This window comes from Mesoplodon mirus (genome assembly GCF_964341445.2).
Source record: "Mesoplodon mirus genome assembly, chromosome: 3".
Lineage (NCBI taxonomy): Eukaryota > Metazoa > Chordata > Mammalia > Artiodactyla > Ziphiidae > Mesoplodon > Mesoplodon mirus.
The window spans coordinates 102,762,329-102,781,439 of record NC_138978.1 but is presented as its reverse complement, the minus strand read 5'-3'; the positions used below and the strand labels follow the sequence as shown (position 1 = coordinate 102,781,439).

General features: G+C 45.2%; 1 protein-coding gene across 2 annotated transcripts; it reads right to left on the bottom strand.

Moving 5' to 3' along the window:
- Nucleotides 1–905: 905 nt before the first annotated feature.
- Nucleotides 906–17,542, bottom strand: SARS1 (seryl-tRNA synthetase 1). Of its 2 annotated transcripts, XM_082614635.1 has the most exons (12): nt 17,295–17,542; nt 12,977–13,047; nt 9,753–9,833; nt 8,446–8,604; nt 7,339–7,482; nt 6,443–6,598; nt 3,641–3,862; nt 2,927–3,056; nt 2,500–2,657; nt 2,173–2,244; nt 1,650–1,779; nt 906–1,324 (listed from the first exon to the last, which is right to left on the bottom strand). In XM_082614635.1, the coding sequence occupies exons 1-12, from the start codon at nt 17,428–17,430 to the stop codon at nt 1,167–1,169; spliced, it is 1,617 nt and encodes a 538-aa protein (XP_082470761.1). In that variant the 5' UTR covers nt 17,431–17,542; the 3' UTR covers nt 906–1,166. The 2 variants fall into 2 exon arrangements, with proteins under 2 accessions (XP_082470761.1, XP_082470760.1); XM_082614634.1 differs by lacking the exon at nt 2,173–2,244 and having other exon boundaries at nt 17,295–17,541.
- Nucleotides 17,543–19,111: the final 1,569 nt, after the last annotated feature.

Below are 19,111 nucleotides of genomic sequence, written 5' to 3'. Positions count from 1 at the left end.
TATGATGGAAGAGGTATAATCATGTCCCCACCCTCCTGTCTGGGACTGTCACAAAGATAAAAGGGGTCATCTATAGGAAGTATTTTAGACTCCTAGAGGAGAAGCACTAAACTAACAGTTGGTGTTATTAAAGTGTTTGTAGATTGCAGATGAAAGGCAGCAGGTAAATAAAGAGCCTAAACATCATCCTCCCCAGAGAAAGGTGAACTGGCTACTGGGGCAACGGTGGAAGCTCCAGAGAAAGGACTAAAACCTTGTTCCCACTAGCCCCCTGCCCTGTGGGCTATATCGATCCTCTGGAGTTAAGCAACAAGCTGCCAGGCAGTTGGTCTCCCATTTGGGGATGACTGGAAAGAGAGAAGCAGCTGTGAATAAGGCCCTGCCCAGTGCTCTTGAATCTAGGGGCTTTTCTGGATTAAATGTAGTCTCATCTACCCTGATGTCTCACCACCTCCTCTCCTCTCTATGGAGCCTTTCCTAGGGAACAGAAGTGCTATGAAGCTTTTATTGTTTTGGCTACGCTGTGCAGCATGTGGGATCTTAGTTGCCCTACCAGGGATCACAACTTTGCCCCCTGCAGTGGAAATGCAGACTCTTAACCACTGGACTGCCAGGGAAGTCCCGCTATGAAGCTTTTTATATCAACTCAGGTCTCTGAGCTGGTCCTACCTAACTGCTTTAACAAAGCAGGAGCAAATTTACAAAGGAGGATCCTGCCCTTGCCCTGCAAGCCTGTGTGTCTAAGACTCAGTTTTCACTTTCCCCTTGAGCCTTTACTAAATCTACCCCTGCCTTCACCTACCTTCTCAAAGGCTCTCTGCTAAATGGAACAACCTGCCTGATATAGCAGGAAAAGCAGAAGTGAATACGGTTCCAGGGAGAACTGTCAGAGACAGGGTCCAAGCCCTGGGCAGAAGACTGAGGAAGAGTCCTGGCCTCCCTCAGAGGTGCTTTATTACATGGTTTCATCAGTCATTGGTGATTAGATCCTATGCCCAAGCGAGAAAAGAGGAACACTGCATTGTACAGGGCAGATGGTTCCCCTTTTGGCAATGCAGTCACACAGGGTGGGCGATGGGTGCGTGCTTGGCTTCCCTGCTTGTGGGCAGGCTCTGAGATTGCAGCTAATTGAAATGGAAGCCTGGTAAAGTGGGAGAAAGGAATGTTCAGGAATCAGTGACCTCCATATTCTGCAGCTGGCTTTCCAGGGCAACATCTCTCGCTGCCCCTTTCTTTTTGCTGCCCTCATGCTGCTTCTTCTGCTTCTTCGATGGCTCCTGGTCAATGGGTGCGGGCTTCACAAAGGGGATCAGTTCCTGGAGACCTGAAAGGGAACAAACAACCCATCATTCCTCAAGAGTCAAAGCCCAGGGACCTCTGGGGAAAGTTACACAAGACAAAGGCAGGCACTGCTTTCATTTATTCCTTTTTTTCCCAGCCTGAATTTTAGCCGCATTTAAATAGAAGCTCATACCGGCACTGGCTACTTTTCAACCTTGCCCCCTGCCATGCCCAGCACCAGAGGACAGGCAGAGTTTTGGGGGCTGTGTATGAAGAAGAAAACTTGGTGCATTCTGAAAGGGGCTTACTATTTAGAAGAGCAGGAAAACAGACAAGAGGAGGAAGATGGGCTGGGCTGGGAGTCTCACCTGGTGGCATGAATTCCTTCAATTTCTCAGGCACGAGGATGCCCTTCTCTGTCTGGTAGTTCTCTAGGATGGCACAGATGGTGCGAGTTGTTGCGCACATCGTGGCATTGAGCATGTGGACAAACTCCACCTGCGAGGAGAGGGTCCCCAGAGGGAGCAGTTACACTCAACCCCTAGCTGGGCTTACTGATGACCAGGAACCATCCACTCAGCCAGACTCCCCCAACTGCAACTATCCAAATCCAAATCTAAAATCAAATAAAAAACAGGTTCTACCCATTAGTGATCTCCAAACCTTTGAATTCTGTTTGGTACTTATGGCTTATTAGGTAACTCCAGGAAGATTCCTCATGTCTCCATGAGTGATAAGTGGTAGGTCCCAGTATTTTGAGGAGAGTTGGGCCCTTTGAGGGAGGGAAGAGACTACTCAATGGCCTCTCCTTTTAACCCCTTTCAAGTCCCTGACCTGGAAAAGATTAGGGCCTGAAAATTGGGTTTGAAGAGATAAGCTTACAACCCACACCTTCTTGGGTGAGAAGAGGGAAGACATTGCCTCCAACTTGTTTTGTGTAGACAAATGGGGATTACTCTTTATCTGGAGTTATGGAAAACAAAGCCAAGAAGAGAAAAGCTAGAATTACCTTGTAGAATAGAGCTAGATTCAGGTTTCTATCTAAAAGGACTCAGTCCTGATTCAGTGAAGTCATTTTCAGATTCCCTTTTTGGTCTAGACTGAGAAGCTCAGATTTTCCCATGACGCTGGGAAATAATGTCCTCCAAGGGCTGAGAAATAAGATGGACCTACTCTGAGCTGAAGGCCCTGCTTTCTGCCTCCCCAGGGGCCATCTACCTTGTCCATCATCTTCTTGGTTTGCCCGTATCGGATTCGGAGCCGGCGAGCCTGATAGTCTGTGCAGTTAGAACAGGAGACTAACTCACGGAAGGCTCCTGAGCCCGGAAACCAGGCCTCAAGGTCAAGCTTCTTACTGGCGGCGTGATTCAAAGAACCTGTAAGGAAAACCCCCTAGAATTCATGAAGGAGGGATGGTATTTCAGAAGGCTAACCTTTAGCAAACCCAAAGAATTCTTTAATTCACATGTTATCCCCAGGAGGGAAATCATGCCCAGATATTCTTATCACCAAGAACTCCCAAGGGAAAAGAGTGTGATATTTTAATTAATGTGGGCAATTAATTGGACTGTAAGCTACTTCTTTGTGTAGCAGCTCAACTGGTCAGGGTGGTGTTTGTGGGATGCAGGAGAGGGAGGCCAATAACCTGAGACAATATTCACGATATGGTAAGGGATCCTCAGAGACTGGTAGAACTCCTCAGCGGTAGCGATCATCTCCTCAAACATCTCCCAGGACTTGTTGTCATGTGGCGATGAGTAGACAAACTGTTCAATCTGCAAAGAGGTACCCAAGGGCACAGTGACAATGGGACGGGGTGAATAAACTGAAGGCTGAAGTGGGAATTATCCTAGCAATGAAGACCTATTCCTATTCCACTGAGAGTCAGGTGGGGCTGGAGCCCTGGTGAGAGATCGGGGCTGAACTGGACTGGCTGGGGCTGCAGCAAGAACGAATGCTTGTGTGGAGAGCGTCCCACATAACGTGCGGCTACTGTTCTAAGTACTTTCCACGTGGTAACTGGTTTAATCCTCACAGTAGCCTAATGGGGTAGGTACTACTATTATCTTCCTTTGACAGAGGAGGAAACAGCACAGAGAGGTTAAGTAAATTGTTCAAGGTTACACAGCAGTAAGTGGTAGAGTTGGCCTTAGGGCTCAGGCAGCCTGGTTCCAGAGTCCATGCTCTAGCCGCTCCACTACGTGCTTCTCAGGCTCTTCCCTAGAAACCCAGATGGAGGCAACGAGAGGAAAGACTGGAGCTGGGGTGGGCCTGAGCAACACAGATTCTATCTCTTCTATAACAGCCCTGGAGAGATAGAGGGAAGGGTCCCATCCCTCACCCTGACCTGCCTACTCACCTTCTCAAACTGATGGACTCGAAAGATGCCACGGGTGTCACGGCCGTGGGAGCCCACCTCCTGGCGAAAGCAGGTGGACAGGCCGGCATACTTGATTGGCAAATCCTCTGGCCGAAGCCACTCGTCCCGGTGGAGAGCAGCAATGGGCTGTTCGGAAGTGGCAATCAGATATTTTTCCTCATAGGTGCTGTCATCAGACTTTTCAGTGCCTTTGCCAATCACCTGTCAGAGGAAGGTAATATTTACTAGTTAAGAGCGAGGGAGTAGGGCCTCAGCTCGAGCAAGGAATCACAGAGATCACACAGAGAAGATCTGAGTGATGGGAGGACAAATTTTCTTCAGTCCCTGCCCAGGAGTGAGCAGGAGATGCTAAAAAGACATGGGAGGGAATGGGTCAGTCCAAAATGGGGTCCCTACTAGAGATCAAAGAAATGCAAATTAAAAGAAGATAAAATATTCTGATACTATTTTTTTTTCCTTGGCTTCACCACGCAGCTTGTGGGATCTCAGTTCCCTGACCAGTACCCAAGCCCCCTGCAGTAGAAGCGTGAAGCCCTAACCACTGGACCGCCAGGGAATTCCCTCTGATACTATTTTTACTTTATCTAATAAATGAAATACTTATAAATGATGTATAGTGGCCAGTGATGGCAGGCGTGCAATAAAACCTGAGCTGGTAGCAGTATAAATTTACCCACTTGACAAATGTTTGTGAGGCATTTAGTAAGAGCCAAGTCCTTTTTGCCAATGCGGGGCAAAAGGAGACAGTCTCTGCTCTCTTGGTGCTTATGGGTTGATCTAGGGTTGTAATCCTTGAAGAATCACTTTGGTATTCAGCTGAAGAAAGTAATGCAAAAGAAAAAAAAAGCTATAGACAGGACAAAGTTCATTGTAACATTACTTACTGATGGCAAAAAAAAGGGAGCCCCCTAAATATTCAACAGGGGGAAAGTTGGGTAGTCTATATCCACGCCATGTAATATTATGTAACCACTAATAAATGATGGTTACAAACACCATGTAGTAACACTGAAAAATGCTTCTGATATAATGTGAAGTAAAAAGGCAATCTATATATATTGTGATTAGAAGTATGAGAAAATGATACATGTATAAAAAAAGCTCCCACAAGAATATTAAAAATGACAATTGTAGTAGGTAATGGGAAAGAAGATGATTTTCCCCCCACTAATTCCAAATTTTCTGTCATGTGGTATTACTTTAATTAAAACTAAAAAAAAAAAAAAAAAAAGAGGGGAGGAAACTTCCTCTAGGCCACTGTTTGGAAATGTGGAAAACTACCTTGCTACCTAACAGTGGGAATTTAGCCCCGTGTGAGGCTATTCACATACAACGTAAAAACAATAGAGCTTGCGGTCTAATATGGTATAGCCACTAGCCATACATGGCTATTTAAATTCAATTAAAATTTAATTCCTTGGTTTGCATGAGCCACATTCCAACAGCCACATGTGGCTGGTGGCTGCCACACTGGATAGGACAGATACAAAATGTTTCCACTATTGCCGAAAGTTCAGTTGGACAGCACTGCTCTAGAGGATTAATAAACTGAGTTTATTAAGCAAAATGCCAGCCAAAATTCCTCACTATGGAGACCTGTGATTCTCCCTGCCTATGGCTCCAAGAAGCATCTGGATAAGAGATGGAGAATGCTGCGAACACGCAGAGCACCTGCTACCTAATCCTTTTCATAATCCTCCATATAAGCTTCTCCCTGGTGTTACCTGCAGGGCATCCTTCTAAAGTTCTGTCAGTGATTATCCATCCAATCTTGGGAGTTGAGATGAGAAAAAAAAGGGAAAAGATAAAAACAGGTCTCATCTGATAATGTACATGTTCCTCTCATTAAAAGGAAGAAGAGGAGGACCCCAAGGTTGTACCAATGCTCAGGGTTTGGAGAGAGCATTTTGTTTTCCACTGCGTCTTGAATTAAAATATACCTTTGAACTCACCAACAGGACCTAGTGGGAAGAAGGTTCTGACTATTAAACTCATCTCTCTACATAAGATAAATCAGATGAGGCCAGGAGCAGTTGTCTAACTACCCGCTACATGGGTTTTGGGAGGAAACAGCCAATAAGAACAAAGTCGTTCCCCCCTGCCCTGGAACAGGGTTGAAGGAGAGGGACAGGTGAGAAGTGGACTCAGCTGCGATGGGCAGCCGTTAGCAGAGACACTAGAAATTCTGAGTGTTGGGCGTAGACTTTGGGTAGGGGGAGCTACAGCTGATGTTAAAGCTGGTTGATTCAGAATGACCTTCTGCACCTCAACTCAAATCCACTGGCTCTCCCTGAGATGGTTCATGGTTGAGAAAGAGCCACAGACTGGAAGCCACATCCATCCAAAGGGAAGTATGTCTCCCCCTGTGGAAGCTTCCAGTCTGGGGTCAGGAGTGGGAGGACATGGGAAGATCAGCCACTTCTACAATTTCCTTTTGTCCAAGTTTAATAATAACATATGAGCTTCTTTTCTAAGCTCATGGTGCTAAAGCATGCTCAATTTAGATAGATCACATAAACTATCTGGGGAAAGATAAAATAGGCTCTATGTCTGCACTGTCCAAATGGTAGCCACCAGCCACATGTGACCATTTAAATTAGAATTCATAAAGATTAAAATTTTACTTCCTCAGTTGCACTAGCCGCATTTTAAGTGCTCAATAGCCACAATATAGAACATTTCATCATCGCAGGAAGTTCTGCTGGACAGCATTGCTGTGTCTTTGAAGTTAAACTTCATACCTTAAGGAGTCATTCTGCCACACTGCCTCAGGCTACTCACCTTATAAAGTTCTTCATCAAACTGGCTGAGCTGTGCCACTTCCTGCATGACCTCCTTCCTCATGAAGAAGGGGGTATAAATGGGAGTGTAGCCTCGACCTCCCAATGTGCGAAGAGCATACTGGATGAGTGCCTGTTCCAGGAACACCAGGACCCCCTAAAGGAGCAGACACAGCACTGTGTGAGTGGGTTCTGCTGCCATCACGTTCATCTGCTAGCATTTACCGCCAGAGGCAACTGGGGGCACACAGTAGGCCACAAAGACCATGGATCCAACAACTGACTCAAGAGACTCTTTCTTAACAGCCATGCACAGCACATCATCTGAAGAGCATTCCCTTTAAGATACCAATCAAGGGAAAAGGACTGTTCACCCAGGGTGCACGGGAGAGTCTTCCTGTGCTAATTCTTAAAACACTGGACTTATTTGTATACGTAGAACATACCTATATGGACAGTATTTCCAAAACTACTTTACCATGTCCTTCTGGAAGGCTTCCCTGAGTGCATCTGCCCTCTGCCCAGCTAATCTGGGTGTGTTGCCTCCACCTACCCGTTCCTATAGCACCCTGGGCTACTCACACCAGAGCACTTATCACAGAGGGTTTTTGACTCTTTGTTACTTGTCTGACTGTCCAATTACACAGAGCTCCTTAAAGGCACAGACTGTTCTAATTCAGTCAGCAAAACATATTCATTATGGAGGATCACTCAGTGGCTTTTGTTCTAGGGAATCCTGATGAGCAGTCTCTTGCCTTAGAAAGAGAATTGCATCTAATTGCCAGTAAGTTTGTAGTAGAAAGGCGGATTTGTGGGCCTCTTTAAGTGGGTTATGTTTTCTGCACTTTTTTTCCAGTTCTTTCTTTATAACCAACCTCACTGGTTGTCGACTCTTACCTTCAGGAAGTACCCTCGACTCCCAGCCACCACAGCCCCCTTTTCGCCTTCAAAGCCATCTACCATCACCACCAGGTCCACGTGAGAGTACTTCTTCCTGACGGTACAATCACCCCAAATCCTCTCTACTTTGTTGTCGGCATCCTAAGGAAACAAGACCAGGAGACAAAGATGCATGAGCTCTGAATTCTACAACCTCCATCTTTCCGAACCCTATTCCAAGAACGACCTAGAGCTTTGTGAAGTCACTGCTTAACTCAAACCCTAGGTTTTGGCCCTTGTGTACAGAGACTAGAGAAGGGAATTTGCTAGAGAATCTGCGCTCAATAGAGAAATAATAATTTATAAAGTCCTAGAGGCAATTCCAGCCATGGAACTGAAATCATGATTTTCCAAAAGATCTGTAGTATTCTCTCATTTTTATACCCTTTTAAATGACTCCTTGAAAATCCTATACAGGGAAAACCCTTCCCTGGACAATCCGCACTGCCTGGGGTACGGAGGGGAATGCAGATTTTTTTTTTTCCAGGCTCTCGTTGGTCCAGGGCCACACAAGGGTGGGCTCAGGGCCCTGACCTCTTGAGTCTGCCACCCCAGCCCTCCGTGAGTTTAATGTCCGTTCACCAGGGAATGAATGAAAGAGGCACAGATGGGCCCTGCCACGGCTGGGGTGTCAGGGAACAAAGGCTGGGCTCAGAGCAGCTTTGTGCTGGGGAAGCTCCCACTCGGCAGGAAACTTTTATCATGCAGATTTCCCTTCAACCTGCAGCTTCTCAGCAGGGTGTGGGTGAGGGGTGAGGCTGATCTTGCAGATCCCTCCCACGAGACGAGCTGCTACCATGGGCAACACGCAGTGGAGGACAGCAGCCTGATTTAGAAGAGATTTCCGTGCCAGGAGTCTCCACCTACCTGCTGTCTCTGCTACTTCCCAATCAGGCAGGGATCTGACTCTTTCAATTCTCAATTGGTGGGCAGAGCGAATACACAAAGAGCCTGCTTCTATTATACAGAGCGTGCCAGACTTTCACTGTCCTCCTCCCACTCCACCCCCTTCCCAAAGGAGAGGGGTGACGCAAGGCAGCCGCTAGCTGTGGCACCAACGCCTACCTCATCATTGCTGATGGGCACAGAGGGGTGCAGAAGGTTACCAATCTCGCGAAGGTTCTCAAATCGCTCTGCTTCCAGCTTTATCCGCTCTGCATCACACTTCAGGATGGCTTCGTCGATGAGGAGTCGGACTTTTTTGATTTGTGAGACTTTCAGGTTCTGTAGATGAACAAGGCCAAGCCCGTCCAAGGCCATAGCGAGTCAAGGGCAGAGTAGGAAACAGATTGTTGCCCCAACCTTGTTGGGCTCTAATGATAATTCTTGTGATAGCATTTTAAAAATTGACACTGGAGGCTTTCAAAGAACTGAGATTTATTTCACACAGGGATATATACAGTTTTGCCCAACAAATCCATTGGCATTTTCTTTCAGGGTGCCTAAGGCAGAGATGGATAAATTGTGGCCACTCCTCTCGTTCCTGTATATCTCAGGAGTGTTAATACCATAGCTTAACTTGCACTTTCTGATATTCCTGATTAAACCAATTCAGCATGCTATTATATACTATATTTAACTGCTCTCTAGAAAGATTATAAATTTATTAGGAGCAAGAGACCTTGTCTTAAGCTCATTTTGTATTCCTTATTGCAGGTGTTTCAAACTGTACTCTGATTTCCTGGGGGGACCCTTAGCAGGTAGGGCAGGGCAGGAATAGCACCCCAACCTTGCCCTTCAAGCACAGCAACTCTGCTTTTTTGGGTTTATGCTCTTGCTATTGTTGCAGGGTTTTTGTTTTTTTTTTTAAAGATTTTTTTGATGTGGACCATTTTTAGAGTCTTTATTGAATTTGTTACAATATTCCTTCTGTTTTATGCTTTTTCAGTTTTTTGGCCGTGAGGCATGTGGGATCTTAGCTCCCTGCCCAGGGATCGAACCCTCACCCCCTGCATTGGAAGGCAAAGTCTTAACCACTGGACCGCCAGGGAAGTCCCTGTGTTGCAGGTTTTAAGAAAGGGTTCAGTGACTAAAAAACTTGAAAATTCCTGCTCTAGGCCGACTGTAGTGAATATTTACTGAATTATAAAAAATTGAAAAATTACTGACTCTGTGGAAATGGAGTTATTAAACCAAACATAGTTCAGTTCCTTTTTTCTCTTCTTCCTACTCTTGACTTTTCCATTCCACCTGTCTCCATCTCTGCTCTAATACTCAAGTACTGAGATTAACAAGAGTGGATGGGGACATGTCCCAGCTGCAGAAATTCAAGGATGCCACAGTGCTGTGTGGAGCAGAGTGTCAGGACTTGCTTGTCTAGGAACAAAGCTAAAAGAACAGAAATCCCAACCTGGAAAAGGACAATAACTTACAGTTAAAGTGTCTGCAGTGAGGTCATCGAGATTTAATACATCTTCCGGAATGGACTCATCATTTCCCATTGGCTCTTTTTTCTATGGGAAAGAAAAACAAACAAACAGCAACAAAAACATAACTAATTATAAAGGAAAATTTCTGACATAGTTTTATAAGTGTACACCAAACTAATATATCATATAAACTAATTACAGAACATTCTACATAACTTAGTCTCTAAAAGATGCAACGCATGGGAGAAAAATTAGTGAACTGGAAGCAAGAAGTTAACGTTCCAAGTCCCTGTCCTGACACTTACTAGCTTTCTGATCCTGGACAGATTGATTAACCAATCCAGGTCAGAGGGTTGACACCATCGGGAACTTGAGAAGGAAAATGTCTGACATGGACACAGAATGTTATGACCCCAAGAATGTATGAAAACACTAGTGCTGGTCAGGAGCCAGCGCTGGGCAGACACCTGTGTGTCAATTTGTGAATCCCCATCTACCTACTAAGAACAAACCCAGCCCTTAGGCCTGCGGCTAAGAGGAAAAATGGATGGGATGAGGAATATTAGGAAGCCAAAGAAACACAATTTTTAAGGAAAAAAGCCACGTTTAGAGCAATCAATGCAACTTGGCAAAACAGCAAGGGTATACCCAGGACTAGACTTTTTCCCATTCCAGTTTCTCTCCTCACCCTTCTTTATGATATTCTGCCAAATCATCATTTCTAATCCTTGTCCAGAGCAAGGGAGAAGACAGTGATTCAAGGAAAATCATCTTTAAAAGCTGGAAAAATCTGACAATATCAGAATGAGTCTTGATAAGAACAGGCGTAGACTACTGAGGTAGAAAAAAATGGCCTAAATCTCAAGATGTTCCATTTGGTAGCCAAGATAGCTGAGGCCCTCTTCCTCTCTGATAATCCCTCAGGGCAGCAACTTCAAGTTCTGAGTTCAAGTTCTGGCTCTGCAACTAACTTACGGCACCATTTTAGGCAAGCCCCTTAATTTCCTAGGCCTCTTTACCCTACCCTTTTAATAGGGTTAACAAATGTACTACCTACACTCCAGGTTTACAGCAAAGATCAGACCCAAAATGAGACGTACATGAAAGGGTTCTGGATGCTTTCAAGCGCTACACAAATTAAAGCGCTGCTAGTACTAGCTCAGTGGAGAGCAAGAGAGAACACTCCTTGCGGGGAGAGCAGTCAAGGGAATCTAAGAACGTGAACGCAAATGAAAATACTCCCATCTCCTTGCTAAGAAAAATACTTGGCGGGCACTATCCGTATATATGCCCCAAAGAACACTCAGGCAGAAGTATACATGGAAATTAACATAATTATGGGGTCACTGACGTGTACCTGACTTCGTGTCAAGAGTTCCACAGGAAGAAAACTGTATGATTATCATCAATATCAATTTCTACAGCCTGTCACGTGCTGAAAGTGTAATAAAATAGTGTTAAAGAGAAGGATACAGAATATCATGAAGGATAAGGTGCTAGAATCCAAGGGAATCTTTTTGTTATGGTCTTTCCAGGTTCAGGTTCCTAAATTTCATAATTTTTTGGTTTATTTTAGAGGTTTACAACTTAAAAATGAGACAGACTGTAGGGTGCATTAACATGTTTTTTTAAAAAAATGATTAAGAGGCTAAGAGGGTATTTTTGAAGAAAGATTAAAAACTAATCTGGTGGGCTTCCCTGGTGGCGCAGTGGTTGAGAGTCCGCCTGCTGATGCAGGGGACACGGGTTCATGCCCGGGTCCGAGAAGATCCCACATGCCGCAGAGCAGCTAGGCCCGTGAGCCATGGCCGCTGAGCCTGCGCATCCGGAGCCTGTGCTCCGCAACGGGAGAGGGAGAGGCCACAACAGTGAGAGGCCCGCGTACCGCAAAAAAACAAAAAAAACCTAATCTGGTTACCAAAGTAAAGCTGAGCTGAAACTTAACATTCTTCAAGGACAGGAAGGATATACTGGATGAAGGCCAGTACTACTTGCTATTCACTGTTACTCTCAATTGCTAAATAACTACAATGTTCCAGGCACTGTGCCGTGTTTTCTATATTAGAAATTTTCAGTTCTCACAATCGTATTCTATAAATTTATTTATTTATATTTATTTTTGGCTGTGTTGGGTCTTTGTTTCTGTGCGTGGGCTTTCTCTAGTTGCGGCGAGCAGGGGCCACTCTTCATCGCGGTGCGCGGGCCTCTCACTGTCGCGGCCTCTCCCGTTGTGGAGCACAGGCTCCAGACGCGCAGACTCAGTAGTTGTGGCTCACGGGCCCAGTTGCTCCGTGGCATGTGGGATCCTCCCAGACCAGGGCTCGAACCCGTGTCCCCTGCATTGGCAGGCGGATTCCCAACCACTGCGCCACCAGGGAAGCCCCACAATTGTATTCTAAAGGTTAGTGTTAGAATTGTCATTTCACAGACAAAAAAACTGAGGCTCAGAAGTTAACTTGCCTGAAGTCACATAACCAAGAGTCTAGGATCTTTTAAATAAAGAGCACGACTACACTGGGATAAAGAATCTGAAATCTACAACAGGAAAACCTCTCTGGCACTGTAGGTTGAGCTCAAGAAATAACTGGAAAGGATTACTGGTGGAATTCATATTATTAAGAACAGAACAGACAATGAATGACTTGTATGGCAAGAATCTTATCTTACAACAGACTGAATGTCTGTGTCCCCCAAAATTCATATGTTGAAACCTAATCCCCAACGTGATAGTATTTGGAGGTGGGGTCTTTCAGAGGTGATTAGGTCAGGAGGGCAGAGCCCTCATGTATGTAATTAGTGCCCTTATGAAAGAGACACCAGAGAGCTCCTTGCTCCTTCTGCCATGAGGACACAGCAAGAAGACTATCTATTAACCAGGAAGCAGGCCCTCACCAATCTGTTGGTGCCTTGATCTTGGACTTCCCAGCTTGCAGAACTGTGAGAAATAAATTTCTGCTGTTTATAAGCCACGAAGTCTACAGTATTCTGTTACAGCAGCAAGAACGGACCAAAACACACCTGCAGACAGAAGATGGACTCACTGATCCTTGAAAATGCCTTAGTTCCCTCCCTGCCTTCCTCCCTTTCTTTTTAAAATAACTTTCCCCCTCTGGTAAGAAATCCAGTAGCTCATGGAATTAAACACTACGTTAGAAATTATGAATTAACTAAGAATAAGATTAGATACCTCTGCTCAAGCTCTCAAGGGTATTAGTCAGTTCTCTTACCTTCATTTTCTCTCCAATTGTCTTGCTGCATAGGTTCTTCAGCTTGTTCAAGTTGTCTGCCTGAAATCTGCCTGAAGAATAAAGAACCCAATACACCAAAGATAGGCACATAATTAAGATACCTCATTCCTAATCTTGGCTCCTTAGGACTGATCTCAGCCCAAGGCCAAAATGCAGGCAGAGCTAAAGGATCTGCCTCACAAAGTTGTGTAATCTTATAGCCTTAGAGCCCCAAATTTAGATGGCATATACTGGTGATTACAATAGGATTCCCCAGCATATGATGACAATGAAAAGGCCATTCTGGGGCTGAAATTAAAAAGTATCATAACCTGGATGATACCACTGTAGACAGAGTAACACATCTGAGAAAATTGGAAAATACTCATGTAACTATAACCTGTTCAATTATCTTAAAATTCATTTAAAGAAACTATGTGGTATGCACCAGGATCTAAAAAAAGGCAGTCAGTCAAGTTTCTATTCCCATGAACTTGGTTGCTACTTCTCTATGCTAGAAATGGTTAATGTTATTTCCTTTGCTTTGATACAACGCTCATCTGGTAGCCTTGAGAAGAATTCAATTTCTTACACTTTGGTTTCTTTGGGGGAAGACAGTGCACTAATCAGTCTGCATAGGTATTCTGGCCCAAATTAACATCTTGGTATTGTGAATCATCAGTCTAACCTTGATTTGCAGAAGTTGGACCTCCTGAATCTAAGCTTTAGCAACAATATGGTAAAATTTAAGCTTTGGATAGGTAAAATGATGACTAGAGATGAGACAGCGCCTAGACATGGCTATTCTTTAAAGTTTTGCCAAACTTTAACTAAATTTAAACTAAACTTCAGCACAAACTATATAACTACTTTCTCATTCACTTATTCACCCTGATTACAGAGATGGAGAACAGATGAGTGGTCTTACATGTACTCATTTGCGTGTGCCTGTAGTTCTGTGTGATATCTCGTGTGTAGATCTGTGTAACCACTGCTACACTCAAGATACGGAACTGTTCCATCTCCACAGAGATTCCTTTTGCTATCATCCCTCTGCAGTCCATTACCTTTCCCCTGCCCCGTCTAACCCTTGGCAACCACTAATCTGTTCTCCATCTCTGGAATCAGTGTGAATAAGTGGCTAAAATTAAAAGGACTGCCAATATCAAGGGCAAGGTTGTAGAGCAAATGGAGCTCTTATATATTACTGATGGGAGTATCAATTATTACAACCACTTTGGAAAACTATTAGATAATATCTACTAAACCTAAACATGTGCCTACTCTGTGACCTAGCAATTCCACACTTAGGTACATACCCAAAAGAAACGAGTGCTTACTTCCACCAAAAGACACAATGTTCCTAGCACATTATTCATAGTACCCTTAAACTGGTAACAATCTGAAAGTCCATCAATGAAACTGGGTGGTATGTTTACATATATGGAGTACTACACAGCAATGAAAAAGAACCAACCACTGCTACACATAATAACATGGAATAATCTTACAGACATAATTTTGAGACAAAGAAGTCACATGCAAAATTAAATACTATATAAGTCCATTAATATGAAGTTCAAAATCAGGCAAAAGTCATTTATGGTGATAGAGGACAAAATACTGTTTTTTTGGAGGAGGGAAGTGACAGTGAAGGGGCAAGAGGGAGCCTCCCCGGAGAACTGCAAATGTCTTAGATCTTGATCTGAATGGTGGTCACATGAGTGTATGGCTTTGTAAAATTCATCAAGCTGCACATTAAGATTTGTGCACTTTACTGAACTTACTGAATACATTACATCTCAATAAGTTTTAAAAGGTTGTATATAAAAATAATATAGGGCCTCCCTGGTGGCGCAGTGGTTGAGAGTCCGCCTGCCGATGCAGGGGATACGGGTTCGTGCCCCGGTCTGGGAGGATCCCATATGCCGCGGAGCGGCTGGGCCCGTGAGCCATGGCCGCTGAGCCTGCGCGTCCGGAGCCTGTGCTCCGCAACGGGAGAGGCCACAACAGTGAGAGGCCCGCGTACAGCAAAAAAAAAAAAAAATAATAATAATATAAATGCCACAGCAGAAATATATAAGATAGTATACGGATCATATGTCCTAGGTGTGGCCCTGGACTAGCTGAGACTGGGGTCAAAGGAAGCACTTAGAAAGTTTTTCCAATGATAAGGGCCTGGTTTAAGGCATGTGCAATAGGGTTAAGAGGAAGTAACAACTTCAGCTAATAATTCCTGTAGTTAGTGGCAGATTTCAAGATACATGGAAATCTACTGACTTTGGAAGTAGTCAAGACAAATGCTTATTATATGCCCAAATGTGTCCTCATTATATTACTCTGAATTAAAAGAAGAAATCACAGTTCGAATCCTTGAAGTTACAAGAGCTGTGGTAAACTCTGATGTGGTGCTCTGACTCCAAGTCATAGCAGATTCCTGTGTTCTACACAGAGCCCTAAACCTTGAAGGTCTACAGACAGACAAATGGGTATAGTTGTAATGGAGGGCCTTTTGAAGCTTGCTGGGTCCTCATTCAGTGAACATGGTCTGATTTCTTAATGTGGCTCTGGGTTGCAACTCCTCACTGCAGCTAAGGATAGAAGAACCCTAAACTCTGATCAGAGGTTCAGATGTAAAAGAATCTTGAAACGACATCTGTCAATGTCCACCTTCAGCAGCCAGCAATGGGAAAAATCATTAACTCCCCTTAGCTGCAAAGAGAATACTGGCTAGGGATGTCAAGTAGAAAAGAATCAAATCAACAAATGTTGAAAATAAACTACATCAACTGCTTTTCATATGGAAGAGCACAGTGCCCTGAACACAGAAGATATTCATGACTTCAACAAACATTTGTCAAGCCCTTAACAAGGACCAGGTGCAGTGCTAGGTACTGGGATTATATGTACACATGTGTATATGTATATCCTGTATCTATATGTATACCCTGGGTACTGACACACAGATGAATAAAACACAACCTTGTCCCTGAAGAATTCATCCCCTCACCACATATCCACTCCTCAGGTAAAAGACAGAACTTCCCACAGAGGTGTACATTATACCCAAGAGACTAGGTAACACATTCAAAGTCATTTAGCAGGTGGGCAATGGCTAGAGGGAAACTAAAATCTGGTACTTCTGACTTCTGACTCAGTAAAACAGTGTCCGGTCTAGTTTTTTCACTCCGATTTAATTTAATTCCATTGCAACTCAAAACTTCAGATTCAGATTCAGGTGGTGGGATCACCACCACACTGGGCTTGACTGTGATGTGCAGAATCAGCAAACAACCTGAGCTAAGCAAATATTCTCCTGGTACCCAATACCTTCATGTTACCAACTCTTCCTTCGACTCTCTCCCTACACGGGTGATACTTATATATTTAGGAAAATCAACTTTCCTAACAGAAATCCACACTTTTGGACAGCGACTGCCTTTGCAGTGCGCTGTCATAAACCTGCCTCTCAGCGGGTGGCAGACCTATTGCATCAGACAATAAATCACGTGTTTGACAGCATCCGGCCAGTTAGTGACTACTCCAGCTAGCCTAGGCAGAGATTGATGGGCAGAGGGTTCTACGGTTTTATTTAGCCTCATGAAAGATGCCCGGTCCAGTTCCAGGATCTAGCCCAACTCTGCCAACGTCTTCCCTGGAAAACTTTAAACAGCCTCAATAATTACAAGATTTTTCTTGCTTCACCGCACCCCTCTGCCCATGTCTGAGCTACTACGTAAGACTATTCTCGGTTCTTAAAAGTTTGCCCACAGTTCAGGGGGATGGCCTTCCCAAAAGCTCCGGGATCATTGTTTTTAGCCAGGAGCGGCCTCCACAGTCCCAAAATGCTTCCAATATGGACGGAGTGAACCTAATGTGACTCAGTCAGGTTGGAACCTTTGATTCTATCAAGATAGAGGGAGACCACTCTGGCCTTGCTGAAGATGAGAAAAAGACAGGAGGCGACCAAAGATAAGTGTCAGGAAAGGTGAAACCCCCCAAACCTCCCGCCCTGGCTTTCTTCCGGCTATCCTTGCGGCCGGAAGGATTGACAGCTCTTGATGCGAACGCGCCATGCTCCTTTCCCAGACTCAGAAGCATCGACCCGCACCCAGCTAGCCAGGAAGGGAGGTCGCAGGGCCCAAGCGGAGGAGAAAAGTGGGTCGGTCCGGCCCCCCGGGTGGACAGAGACAGCTTCGGAGCCACCGCAATCTGGGAGGGGGTCTTATGAAGGGTGGAACCTCAGGAGCGGTAACGAGGTCCAAGAAACGAAGTTGCAGTTGGCATCCGGGGATACTCCGCGCGTCCCGGTACTTACATCGTCGCCACTCGCTGTCTGCCTTCACCAGCTGGTCTACCAGTCCCGGGTCCTTGAAGCGCTTCTCCTGCGACTCTCGGATGAGGGCTGGGTCCCCTCCTTTATCCACCCGAAACAAATCCAGATCCAGCACCATCGTTCCTTCTCCAGGGCCAACACTAAGAGAAGGGAGGTTCGTCCCACAGCAGCCGCCCTGTGACTGCCGCACTGCACCGGCGCGCTGACACCTCCCCTCAACCCCACTTCCCGCGCAGGCGCAACGGGAGCGTGCAGCCCGCCCTCCACTCTGGGCCGGAAGCGGTTGCGTAGGAGGCGGGGCCGCGCAGAGGAGGACGGGGTGGGTGGGCGTGGGCTTGCCGGATGTGTTCAAGTCAGTCCCACTAGCGGGTTTTGCCACCTCGTGCGCGTTTTCCCCAGCTGTGCCCGCTTCTCTAGGGGCTCTAATTGCCCCATAGAAGAAAAATGAGTGCCTGTTTCTTTCTCATGTTAAAGGGCATATCTAAGACAAGGCCTGTCAGTATAATCACTGGCTTGGAAGCTGGCACCTCCCATAGGTGTAAGTTTCCACTTTACAAGCTTGGGTCCTAAGACTGGACCCTCTCTCTGAACCTCTGCTCTCTTCTTCATCTTGAGACAAATGTGGCTACATGTTTTAGTCCCCAGATTACCTCAGTTCAAAATACCTGCTCTCCTGCCTCAGAGTTAGGATACCTTTCTTATTCTTATTATTGGGTGAACCAAATTGTCCCTTTATCAACCCTTAAGATCACAGGGTTGGAAAATCTTTTAGACACTTGAGTAGACTTTTCCAAGGGGAAAATATTTAGGAGATTTGAAGGCAGTTTAAGATATTGAGGTCATGTCTTGGATCTATTTGAAAATTCCTAGAACAAAGATTTCATATTTTAATTTTATAATGTTCCGGCCTTTACAGTGAAATATTGTGGTTGCTGATTGGAGCCAAAGTTATCCAAGAATCTCCCTGATAACAAGAGCTTATTTGAAGGATTTGGGAATAGGCATACTGTTCCCCATCCTTCCACTTTACCAAGAGTTTAGAGACCCACCCACCATGCCCCAAAGCTAACTGTGCTAAGACCTTGGTCTTCTGCCACTTGCTTGTGCACCTGTCATGAGGATATGGCATTGCTGTCCTACTCCCCAACAAGGCTCTGCCAAGCCAACTCTGAGGTGTAGGACAGGGCTAATGACAGTACTGGAGCTGACTAGTAGAGACCCAGAGGGAGGCTTAGGAAAGGCATTTGTCTGGGTTTGGACCCCCTAGGTTCCGCTTACCGAGGATGTTAGGTTTAAAACCAGTGGAAAGGGGGACTTCCCTGGTGGTCCAGTGGTCAAGACTCCGTGCTCCCAGTGCAGGGGGTGTGGGTTTAATCCCTAGTGGGGGGAACTAAGATTCCTCATGTGGCACAGCACAGCCAAAAAAAAAAAAAAGATAAAACCAGTGGAAAGGAAGTGTTGGGAGCTACAGGCTCTGAAGAAAGCATGTAAGAAGACTGTCCTCAAAGGGTTGGGTTCCCTGAAATCTTCTGAGGGCAAGTCTGTGGTGGGAGCTGACTGCTTCCATGTCAATGAAGGCAATGCCAAAGTGTATTGCTTGCTAAGTTTCAAAACAGTGATGGGTGTTCCTGAGGCTGCAGGGGGCCCAGGCCTAGGGGAGGAGGGCCACTGAGCTAATACTTTAAGGAGGTCATCAGTGTAATTGGAAGGATGGCCTTGAAATTCTGACCTCTCCAAATTTCCTCAGGAATTTTCACTATTAGTTTTATCGTTAGATTACAGACATCTTCCTTTAAAAT